Source organism: Perissodus microlepis, chromosome 20 (assembly GCF_051167445.1).
Source record: "Perissodus microlepis isolate ML-2025 ecotype Zambia chromosome 20, ASM5116744v1, whole genome shotgun sequence".
Lineage (NCBI taxonomy): Eukaryota > Metazoa > Chordata > Actinopteri > Cichliformes > Cichlidae > Perissodus > Perissodus microlepis.
The window spans coordinates 29,543,905-29,556,467 of record NC_140480.1 but is presented as its reverse complement, the minus strand read 5'-3'; the positions used below and the strand labels follow the sequence as shown (position 1 = coordinate 29,556,467).

The following is a 12,563-nucleotide window of genomic DNA, read 5'->3' as shown; positions in this document are numbered from 1 at the left end:
GGCTCTGTGCTGAGAATTTTCTGGCAAACACACCATATAATGACAACACAGCCAGCGGCTTAACAAGCAGGACTGAGCACGGAGGAAATGGGATTCCGACTGAATCTAATGGTCGAATTAAATGAGGGGTGGACACACACACACAGCACACAGCAGTTAGGACTTGACAGGCTCTAATAAACTGAATGGCATTTTCATGGTTTTGTTTGTTTTGTGTCATTTTTTATTTAAGATACTAGCTAAGCTCTGTATACATTATATTTCTTTTATGTGGATTTGGAAGACTGTTATCCATGTTGCATTGCAGGAATAATGAGCCTTCAGTTATTGACTCTACTGGATTCGTGTTCGTGAGAGTGTAAAAACTATAAGGGGTCAATATGATCAGGTTTTCACCAAGTAGTGGGAAGGTGACCTCAAGAAAAGGCCTCCAATAATGCTCACCAGCATGTTTGGCTACTTCATTGATTTTTCTTTTCTTATAAAGGAAGTGTTCTGCTTATTAACACTCCACATTGCAACAGTTGAGCACGTATTATTTGAGAATCCACAATAGCATTTTTCTAAGAGCAGAAACAGAGCAGAGAAATAATAACCTCTTCACGCTACACTAACTGAATCTGTTATTGCGAGTTTGTTACAGGCCACTTCTTCAGATCACCCTCAGAGGTGTTCTCTAGCATTTCCGTGAGAACTGTTACTGATAGTTCTACTTAGCTGATGCCAGAAGTCTAAAAACATAAGCATATTAGTTTATCATTGTTACTTAAAGTGTGTTTCAGTAGTGGCTGCATGGTGCAGTGGTTTACACATTTACTTCAAGAGCAAAAGATCTTTGGTTTGATCCCAGGAGACCTTTGGGGGATGTGTCGTGTGTAATTCGACATCTGCCAAAACAAATATCCAGAATGACCTGCTTAAAAAATGGGACATACTAAAGGTAGCTTGATTTAAAACGCACTGATCTGGATTCATGCATACATGTTGTTTCAGCATGTGACATCTGGGGAGCATCTTTGCTCACATGATCATCGTAGCAACAACTACCAAACACTCACAGCTCACCTAACTGAGCTTCCATTATCAGTTAGCATGAGCAAACCCTTTTTGAGTAAAATAGGGTGATTGCAAGATGCAATAATCAACTTCCCCTTTATTGAGATGTTAAACTGTATAAGCAATTATCCCACTCTCTGGATAATTACATAATGGGTTTTGATTGGCTGCTGGCAGCACTGGGGCATTTAAAGAAAAACTATGTTTGATTAGCTGCCGCTTGAATTCGTCTTAACTAAGCACATAAAATGGTTCAGCATTAGATTGTATTTCTGAACATCAGACAGATTATAACACTACTGCCTGTCTTAAACTTTTTATTTCTAGTTTGGGTGTAAGTCAAAATTACCACCAGATATTAATTCACATATTAGCCACTTTCCAGTCACCAGCAAACATCACAAACAGAAGAATGGGCTACCTAAGAACTTCTAATTTTATTATAAAACTGGTGACAGAAAGGCGCACAGACAACATGACTCCCCCTACACCAAAAAAAACAAATAAAAAAAATCCCTCAATGTTCTACTGTTTAATGCAAAATGACAAGATTAGTCTTACTGGTTTATGCTGCGCGTCTATTATTCTTTTATGTATGTTGACAGTCTCCTGCATCTTGCTGGACATCTTCATTTTTCTGGTGAGGACGAGTAATAAATTAATACAGTGATCATCATATTTACCACGAATTGGCAATGACCAGTGACAGAGGAATTTCTTTACAATCAAATAACAGTATTACCTCACTGCACATAAAACTATGTGTTAATAGCCAATTTGATTAAAATATTAAAATATAAAAATCAAAAGTAAAGCATTGAGCTCAGAAAAAAAACAGGCATGACAATAGAAGAATTTAAAGAAATCCAAGTTGAATTAAAAGTCTTCAGCACTGTATGACATCAATTGGGGATTAAATATATCGATGAAGATTAAGGTGTGTATTAGCAAAACAACTGATGAACTAGTTTCTCATTACCCTGACAAAGATTGTGAAGCCTGCGCTTGCTGAATCTGTGTGTTTTATTAAACTGGAAATGGCAGCGGTAGATGATATTCTTCATGATGTGAATCATCTCTGTGAAGCTGAGGCGGTTTTGGTATCTGACTGGGTGGGTTGTCTCCTGGGCAACTCCTAAATAAGCTGTTCCAGGCATGAGCCCCCAGAATACACCCAGGACACACTGAAGGTATTACATGTCTCAGCTTAGATTTTATGCACACAGAAATATGATGAAAACTATTAAAAATGTCACTTGTGTGGATTCCTTAAAATGTGTCAGTTTTGCCTGGTAGAGGTTACACTGGACCTCCTTTTATTTTGTTTTTGCAGAAGTTCACACAGTCATTTCCAACGCATCTCAAAGACAGTGAGAAATTCTAAGTTGTTGACTTGATACTAAGACCAGACACCACACTTATAAGAGGAATAGGTTCTCTTGGTGGAGACAGAAGTTTTTGTTCCGTTTACTTCAAAGGTGCACTCTTTAATTGTTCAGATAACCTTCCTTTCAGTTAAAATGTGAAACCACAGCCAAAGGCCATTAAGTAGCATGTCATCTTATCATTTATTTTCTGTGAAAACATTCATATTTATATAAAAACACACTTTAGAAATTAGAAAAATCTAAATTTATGCAAATCTTAGCTTTCTAGTCAAAGTGTAAAAAGGCTATAATTTAAAAAGAACCCTTAAAGTTCTGAGAAGAAAGGGATGTTATGTGGTTTAACTATTGCAGAAACAAAGTATCACATGAATAGGGAAAAGGTGGATAGGCTATATAAATTCCCTGTTCCTATTTTTTATATGTCTTTGAAAATATGACACCACTTCTCTGCTGTCAAGCCAGGAGTTTCCTCTTCATGGTCAGTCTATAAATAATTTGGTAGCCGTCATCCCAGCCGTAAAGCTGCTTCTCCTCAGGGTTGTATTTCAGACTAGCGTGGGCCCCGTACCTCCTGGGGAAGTAGATGAGTGGAGCCTCTTCACTGAGCACCATGTCGTTGACGTCAAAGACACACTGAACCCGCGAGCGACTGGCCAGACGGGTGTTGTAAACGACATAGACAGTCCCGCACACTACAAAAGCCGCCTCGGCATTTTCCCGCGGGCATCGAGTGTCCCAGATTTGCTCTATATCAAGAGTGGCAGCGTCCATCTTTGCTAGGCTGATGGTTGGTTCACTGTCACTGGGGGCATACAAGAGCCAGAGACCCCCATCATCTGCTGCAAGGTCTGCAACAGTCTCTGGATTGAGGTTGTACACAGTGGCACGGCCCTCCACAGGGAACATGGCAGTTTCTGTCACTGAGCCACTCAGAAGGTCATATTTAACCACCTGCATATCTGCTTCAGCCTCCTGCTTTATGTAATACAAATAGCCATTGTAAACAGCGCTACCAGAGCCACTCCATTCAGAGGGAAGCCTGATGCTTCTGCTGCCTGTGACTCCCAGGGAGCGTGAAAAGTCAAGTACAGATTTGAATTGGTAGATGGTGTTTCCTGATGTGCCATTAAAAATGTAAACCTTGGAGGATCTCGGGTCTCTGGTCCACATGCCCTTGGGACTGCCCACTCGCTTCATGATTTTCACTGATCGGATGCCAGAAATGATTTCCTCACAGTCTGCAGCAAGAGAGAAAACACGCAGAAGAGGATATTGGTGAAATGGAAAGAGCCACTGGTTATGTTCACTTATTTTAAATTCATGGACTATTCATATACTGCATATACTTTAAATTATGTACATATATTTTTAACTGATCAGTACATCCATCTAGTCAGCTGCTCCAGTTGCAGATCATATTTGCCAGTCAGTTAATAATACCAGACATTATTTTTGTTAGTGCTGCAGGTCATTTCCATTTCCAGTAAATATCCCAGACCTGACCAACAAACCCCCAAAATTTCCTCTAGAAGGAAGGAAAAAGCAACAACAAACCTCCTGTTTGAAAATGCCAGAAACCTGAAATGTTTATATGATAAGCTGTAACTATCTCAGGTTATCTGAAATATCATTTCAGATAAAAAGTACCTAATACAAAATATAACATATAATAACCTTTACTGCAGTGCCCATTACTGTTCCTCTACAATTTTACTACCACAGAAAAAAATACCCTCTGATAGTTTAATTTTAAAAAACAAATAATAATAATAATAATAATAATAATAATAATAATAATAATAATAATAATAATAATAATAATAGCAAAAGCAATAACAAAATAACAAAAGCTGTAAACTAAAGATGTAGTGATAACTCCTCCATAAATTACACCTGTGACAACAACATTATTGTCGCTGTTACTCTGTTAACAGCACAGACTGATTATAAGAGATTACTTAGCCTTATACATGAATCTATGCAGAGCCTACAACATAGACTGTTTATACTTTTACATGGCATGTCTGCGCTGAACAACGCTTTTGTTCAGTTGCTCCAAGAAACACTGAGACTGTAACGTGAAAATCACAAGTTCGCTTAGTCCATTTGTTTCACAAGTGAGCTGCTGGATGTAAGTTTGAGCTATTTTTTTATTCGACCCTCATTAATGTGCCATTTTCTGTGTAGTGTAATTGCTTTTCTTACTGTAATCCATGTGACTGATTACCTGGTTAAAGGGAAATAAAACAGACCAAACTGGAAAACAGCTGGAAAGAGTTGCATCTATATTCTAAACCTCATGTCAAAACAGACATTACAGAATTGTATAAAGATATAGAAATGTAAAAAAAACAAACAGTGGAATTAATAAAAACATAATTTAAACATATTTTTCCTATTTAGTTTCATTAGCATGTTTCAGTAAAGTGCAACTCTTCAACTAAAATGTGTATTTGCAGCCTTTCACCCAGCAGCCTGTGGTCATTTATATCTGGCTCTCTAAATTAAAGGCAAATTCAAACCAGTCGGGGAATTGGGCTCAGCCTCATATGAGTGCAGTACAAGGGCAGCATGAAGAGAAAGAAGACTAATATCGTTCTTTTGCCAAAATATACACAAAACGGAAGCCCCAATGGCATGTGTGCCAGCATTGTGCTTGCAGAAGCTGAACCGGGTCTCTACAATGCAGTAAAGTTCATTCTGGGTCACTTCACAGACGTTCACAATGGAGAACTGTGTGCAGAGATCATTCCGGCGAACATGAGAATAATGTCACTGACCTCAGGCCACTTTCTGTCCTTCCCTCCATGAATAGATTGCACACAAAAGCTAATATAGAAGGCTGTTGTTCAATCATAGACTTTATTTTGATTTTGAGAATACTGTGTATGACCATCATTATGAGCCTAAGCAAAGGGTTTATGATATTACAGCCTAATCCTTGAATTAATGTGTTATTGATTGGCTTGTAAAGTCAGCCAGTAAAATAAAGAAATCAATACTTTTTTCATTTGCCTTGCAAGGAGAGTAAATGGCACCAAAGCAATTTAATGATCTATCATTGGGGGATTTTAGTTTTTGGAACCATTTAAGTGCAAAAATTATACATCTTCGGCTTAATGTGCCACATTCACTTAAATCTGCCAACGTGGAGCAGGAATTAAAAACTGATTTCACAACTTTTTACATCATGTTTCAACCAAGCTAGTATTGCCTGAGTTAATGACTCAGTGCAGCAGTTGTATTGCAGCACCGTTAGCAGCAGTTCGCCTTGGGACGTGATGATTATAATGACAAACGTTGCGCTCAAACAGTGCAAACAGGGGAGTAGCTCTGCGGAAATAAATGAGTTGCATAAAGCCAGAATTCTACTGGAAAACATGACTGCACAGTGACTCAAAGCACTCTGCTAAATGACTTGTAACAGTGCCGTGTTTGTTTCCCATTTTCGAGAGGCATGGCTCTTCCGAGACTCTCTCTGCAGAAGCAATGGTGTGGAGCCCGGTCCTGTAGATGTGTAGCTCTAAATATATACATCCCAAAGGATCTGACTGTGTCATTCCTTCACTGTGAATTAAAATAAAAGATCAAAGACCTGAAGAGGACATTTTTGCTGAGATGTATGTGTACCCCGCAGCTCACCAGAGACTCTAGACTGCAGCTCCTCCCACTCTTCTTCTTCCTCTTCCTCACCTCTGCTTTCCTCCAGCTCCCAGGCCTCCTGCTCCACTACCTTATCTGCCCTGTTCGTGCAGGCCCGAGGGGACATCTGGGTTTCCACGTAATCCATCTCTTGTTCCACTCGGTCCACTTGAGCAGCTGCTACTTCCAAGTCTTTGAAGAGCATGCTGTGGTGATTCTTTAGTCCATCCATGGCTTCGGCAGTCAGCTTTTTGAAATCCTTCATCTCTGTGTGGTACCGATGGGATTGCTCATGCCACAGCTGAATGCGGTCCTGTCAGACGTGCAGAAAGCAACACAAGTGTAAAAATGTACTGGAAAATGTGTTTTTTTTTCTCTTTTTTATTCAAACCAGATGACAAGGAAAAAAACTGTGTTTACACTGTAGCAAACGCTGAGGTCATCAGTTTGATACAAAACAAAATTCCTGCCCTGACAAAAGTATAAATGATGTATCCTGTCCATTTTCTGCTGCTGATGTAAAATTTTGAGTCTGTTTGATGACCAATCTCACTCTGTGTGGTTTCAGAGTAAATTTCTTTGATGCTTTGGTTTTAATTCCAGGAAGCTTTGATGTTGTCCATCTTTATAGTATCTTTGCAAACATTCATTTCATCTAGAAAATTAAACCCAGTTATTTTGAGTGCTACTGTTACTTATTTTACACCAACACAGTATCTGTGCCCAGGACTGTATTGTTAGAGCCAATTCTGCCTTGGTGCCCTTTGAAAACCAGTCTATATTTGGACAGGTTTGATGACAAACTCTCTGTGCTGTTATGGAGTGGAAGTTTAAGAAAATACCTTCAGAATAAAAGCATGGTGGAAGAGATCTGTGGGTTTCATTTGCAAATCACTTTATGCAGTTTTCTTCCAGTGTTTGTAGGGTTGTGCAGTTAATTAAATTTAAACCGAATAATAAAATTCAATTAGAACTTAATCAGTAAAACATTTTTTCTGGCCTATTGTTTTCTGAAGTATATAGCATTGTCATTTTGTGATTTATTTTGGTGGAGTGTTTTTTATTGTATGTGGATGCAACCTGCTGCAGATTGAATGCAAATTGGACACACAACTGCATCTATAGAAGAGATGTAGGAGGAAGAGATTTTGGCTTTGAAAGTAAAATTTCTTGCAATTTGATTTGAAGTTGTGGATGTGTTCCACAAGATAAATGATCTTTGAAGAGTAACTTGCAGGAAATACATGCCAGGAAAAATAAGATTTCATTTTCGGAAAGAATACATTTATATGTCATGACATGAACAAGAAGGAAAAGTTAGCAGAAGTAATTTTTGCTCCCGATGTGGGTTTGACTGGCAAGATCTCTAAAATAATTTAGTCACTCACCTTAAACTCTTAAGGGTTTTTATTATTTTTCCCATTGAAGAAGTGGTAGGACTTTTTAAGGAAACACAAGTAACCATGTTTTTGTTTTTTGGTGTATGGTTTTAAAATGCCATATTGTTTTGTAATTTTGGTTACATATTGAACACAAAGGGTTAAATCGGTGAAAGAATACAAATAAAATGACCAGTCAAACCACATTCAGCCTGCAGGCTCATGTCCTCTGTGCCACCTTTATTTTGACTTTCTAGCTGCTGCAGATCTGGCTCTATTTTTCTCCATTTGCTGTATTTGTATAGCGCTTTACTAGTCCCTAAGGACCCCAAAGCGCTTTACACATCCAGTCATCCACCCATTCACACACTGGCAAGCTACATTGCAGCCACAGCCACCCTGGGGCGCACTGACAGAGGCGAGGTTGCCGGACACTGGCGCCACCGGGCCCTCTGACCACCACCAGTAGGCAACGGGTGAAGTGTCTTGCACAAGGCCACAACGACCGAGACTGTCCAAGCCGGGGCTCAAACCGGCAACCTTCCAATTACAAGGCGAACGCCCAACTCTTGAGCCACGATCGCCCTTGTAACGGTTAGTTACTTGAAAAGTATCCCTCTAATTAGTCTACAAAAGCCCAATATGTATCCTACCAGCATGACATTTCTCATTGTGGTTCACCAGTCAGAGACCAAAACTGGAAACACGCCACTGAGTTCAGGCAAGTCTCAGGTTTATAGCCTAAATGTCCGTCTTTGGTATGAGTAAAGTTAGCATGTTGACTATTTTAAGCTTAAAATGGAACTAAATAACACTGCCTCAATAAAAGGCACAATTAAACAGATAGTATTAAATTGCTATGCAGAATACTTATGAACCATTACAATCATAAACCTAAGGCTTGCTTACAGTGAGTTATCAAATTCATCACACTTGAGACTGTAAATATTGGAAGATACCGGTAAATGAATGGTTCCTTTATCGCAACATCAGTGCATTTCTACAGTTATAACTGACAGCAGGCTGACAGATGAATAATGAGTTGAGGTATATACCTGGTTCTAATGTTCATCTACAACAAACCCCAAGCAAGAAAGAAGTACGAGGACAGTCAGCTGCAACTGACACCAAAAACTGAATGGCAGCTTGGAAAAGTTTTGCCTTGTCAGATGAGTCTCAAGTTCTGCTGCAAATGTGGCATGAATAATGTGAAAGCACAGATAATGGTCTGGAGGATATCTTCTTGGCACACTTACACCCCTTAATACAAGTTCTTTAAATGCCACAGCCTACCTGAGTATTGTTGCTGACCACCCCATGCCTTTATGATCACAGTGTATCCATCCTCTGATGACTCATTCCAGCAGGATAACACACCATGTCTCAAACTCGAATAATCTCAAACTGGTTTCTTGAACATGACAATAAGTACACTGTACTCAAATGGCCTCCATAGTCACCAGATCTCAATCCAACAGTACGCCTCAGGGATGTGCTGGACAGATGTCAGTAGCATGTCAATATGGACTAAATTCTCAGAGGAATGTTTCCAGCACTTTCTGTTCGTGCCACATTAAGAAGAAATATGTTATTAATCACTTTGAGAATAAAGTGGAGAAAAAAGTCAGAATGTGGAGAATACAGTGGTCTCAAGGCATACCTGCTATACCCTCCATAAAATGCCTTGTGTAGATGAGTTAGTGAAATCGCCCTTTAGAATTGGTTTCAGTAACAAGGAAATTGTTTCTTTCAGCTCATAAACACAGTGTGGTGTGTTTATGAGCTGGACGATGAAACGATGGTGCAGAAAGCTGCATCTGGTCAGAAGGAAAAGAAACACAGAAACTTGAGTGGGAAATGGCTGGTAATGGACAGATGCAAGGATAGCGATGGTTACGCCCTTGTGTAATATAGAGCAGCAGTCCCCAACCTTTTTTGCGCCACGCACCGGTTTATGCCCGACAATATTTTCACGGACCGGCCTTTAAGGTGTCGCGGATAAATACAACAAAATAAAACTAGTACCGGTACCAAAAAAAAGAAAATTTATTCATAACACACGTGAAAAGACCCAGGAAAACCGAGTTAATGATAAAAACAATAACAAAATAACGCTAAAAACCGATAAAAACCCTGAAAACTATACATTTCACACCTGAGCCTCAACTCTCGCGGCCCGGTACCAAACAACTCACGGACCGGTACCGGTCCGAGGCCCGGGGGTTGGGGACCGCTGATATAGAGGATGTATGAGGATAGATAAGAGGATAGATGGCTGATCAGTCTGCTTCACTGACTAATCTACACAAGGCATTTTGTAGAGGGTATAGCGGCCATGGAGGTTTACCTTGAAACCACTGTAATGTCTACATTTCAACTTTTTTCTCAAAACAGAATTATGATCAATAATCTTTTTTTTTCTTACTGTGGGCCTACTACTCTTTCATACTTTGCTCAATCTATGTCATGCAGAAATAAAGCGGCTCTGAAGGCAAACGTGGGTCCAATCAAGTACTGGCAAGGTGTGTGTGCCTAAAAAAGTGGCTGGTGAATGTAAGCAAGTAAACTTTAGAAACTAGTATATTAGTATTTTTCACATTGGTAAGGATAATGCATTTACAGCCCAAGACTCAGTCGTGTTTCCAACTATAAACACTGTGGGAGGGTAATATTTCCCTGTTTCAATCAATCAATTATCGCCTAAACTAAATAGAAAGGAGCACTGTATTTCTCAGCACATGACTGACACAGTGAGAGTGACAGGTGAATTATTTAGACTGAGATGTAATAACTGATGGCTCCCCTGCCTCCTTCCTCCTTTACATGCTGTGAGCCTGTGGACAAATGGAAATGAAAGTTCAATGAAAGCTTGCTGATGAATTGCCGTGTTCATATCAATGCAAAGGTTGAGCCAGTATATTGGAATTGAGACTGGAGGAAAACCACAGAGGGGAAGTGAGTGGGATTTAACTTTAAATTTATTTATTTCACGCTTATAACAGTTTTAAGGATGACATCGTTGCAACGGAGCCACACAGTTTGACTCTGTAAATGTAAACCGAAAGAATAAAGGAATTATTTAAATTACTCCCTTAGGTGAGCAGACATTTAATCCTCAAGTCAACATAAGTGTTTGACTTGCACAAACTTTCATGACATTGATATAACATGTAGCCTCATGAGAGCCACTTTAAAGAAAAACAATATTGAACACTCGGTAATTCGATTCTTTCCTCGAGGCTCTTTGTTTACTGCAGCTTCATTCTACCTCTGAAGAACACATTTCTCGGTTAGGCTGTTGGGATGTTTGATGCCACAGCCACAAAGGTTGGGCTTGTACTCATTACTGGTGTGTCACTGTCTTAAACCCTGAAGAAAATGTAATATTGTTGGACAGAGAAGGAGAGGGCTGCATGCATCAAATGATGTTCCCCCCGGAGGCTGCTGTAGAGCTGATGAGCTGGGCAGACATTGCATTAATTGCTTTGCACTGGGAAAGGCATTAAATTCAAATCAAAAGAAGAGGAGGAGGCAGTCAACTGTTGTTTATGATGTTTTTATGACTACACAGAGATCTGAGCTGCCATTTAAAGCATAAGTCACTTAAAGGACAGTCGATTCTTACCTCAATAGCCAACAATCTGTTCTCCAGATAATCCATCAGCCCCTGGTAGTAATACTGGGCACCAGTGAAAGTCCAGGCAGTGGAAATGAGGAGGGCAAACAGCAGCTTCATTGTAAGCCGATCAATGGAACAGCTGAGTTTCTTTCTTTCTCCAAGTTTTAGAGGATTCTTCGGGGTGATGTTTGCCTCTGCAGAGTTGTCCTCAGTGTCAAACAACCCATCAACGCTCATATGTGGCGTGCAGTAGAAGAATAAGTTTCAGCTGCACATGCAAAAAGGTGAGAGGCATAGAAAGAGTAAGAGGCCACTCGGAGAGTTTCCGATTATTTGACCGCTCTCACTTTGCTGGAATGTTTTCACAAACTCTCAGGGAGGAGCCTTGTGCCTCTTACCCCTCTCTATCCCCCAAAAAAGTGAATGTGCTGCACTCACTTTGTACTTGTTGTACACACTCCCTGAGACATGTAAGGAATACAGAACAAACAGAACTCGATACAAGTGCAGCTCTACTCCGATTACTTTTTTACTCAAAGAAACTTTATCATACTTTGTAAGTTTAGCACTCAGTAAACAGCTTTTAGCTTCTTTTTCATTCTCTGACACCTTTAAGGTTTCTGTCTCCTGCAACTACTTGACATGCAGCTGAATAGTGGAATCAGCCAATCCAATCCCCTGTTGGGTGATATTAACTTTCTGTTGCTGCTAAGACGATCTTCTTAGCATTTTGAAGAAGCAACTGTGAGCTGTGTTGAGAGGGACAAAGATGCCAACGCTACAGCGCTGCGGACAGGCTGCAGACGTAGCCATGCCATTCCTGGGCTTGGTTTTAGCACAGGGGCCTAGCTAGGACTCTTACTGGATACCGGGTGGGAATCACTTGCAACTTCCGCTCCAAAGGTGTGTAGTCTTACCACTACACTATCCAGCTGCTCCAGCTGCATATCCAACCAACATGTGCAAGAAGGTAAAAGCAGAGTGTTTGTTTCTTTGCAAACAAACTCTACCACATTACTTTTGTCCACTGGTAAAACTGTAATGCAATGGATTTCTTTAGTGGTAGTAATCATCAGCCATCATCAAGTAAGGTAGTCACTTATACGACATGATACTCATGCACAGCATTCCTCCCACCAATCATAAACTTGCCCATAAAATGAAAACTTTGACAGACATTCAAACATTCAATTCATACATTTTGTTGAAAAGGGGAACGTTTAAAAAAAGAATCTTTCACATTACAGTGATTAAAATGTCAATATTCTAAAATAATAACAGTAATTTTGGTAACAATGGCTGCGTTTGTCTTGGATGTCTAGATCACCTGTAGTTACACTGACTGCAAGTGAAATTTTTCCTTGAGAATAATAAAGCCTCCTTCGGAGTGAAGAGCACAGAGACTTGGAAACTAAAACAGGTTTTAAAAAAAGGAAAAAGACAGAAAAATTAATCATATTTTTTATGCTGATGAAAAAA

General features: G+C 39.7%; 1 protein-coding gene across 1 annotated transcript; it reads right to left on the bottom strand.

The window, feature by feature from the left end:
* Nucleotides 1–1,356: 1,356 nt before the first annotated feature.
* olfml3a (olfactomedin-like 3a) lies at nt 1,357–11,485 on the bottom strand. The gene is made up of 3 exons (XM_084916521.1): nt 11,091–11,485; nt 6,087–6,399; nt 1,357–3,682 (listed from the first exon to the last, which is right to left on the bottom strand). The coding sequence occupies exons 1-3, from the start codon at nt 11,319–11,321 to the stop codon at nt 2,898–2,900; spliced, it is 1,329 nt and encodes a 442-aa protein (XP_084772647.1). The 5' UTR covers nt 11,322–11,485; the 3' UTR covers nt 1,357–2,897.
* Between the last annotated feature and the right edge of the window lie 1,078 nt (nt 11,486–12,563).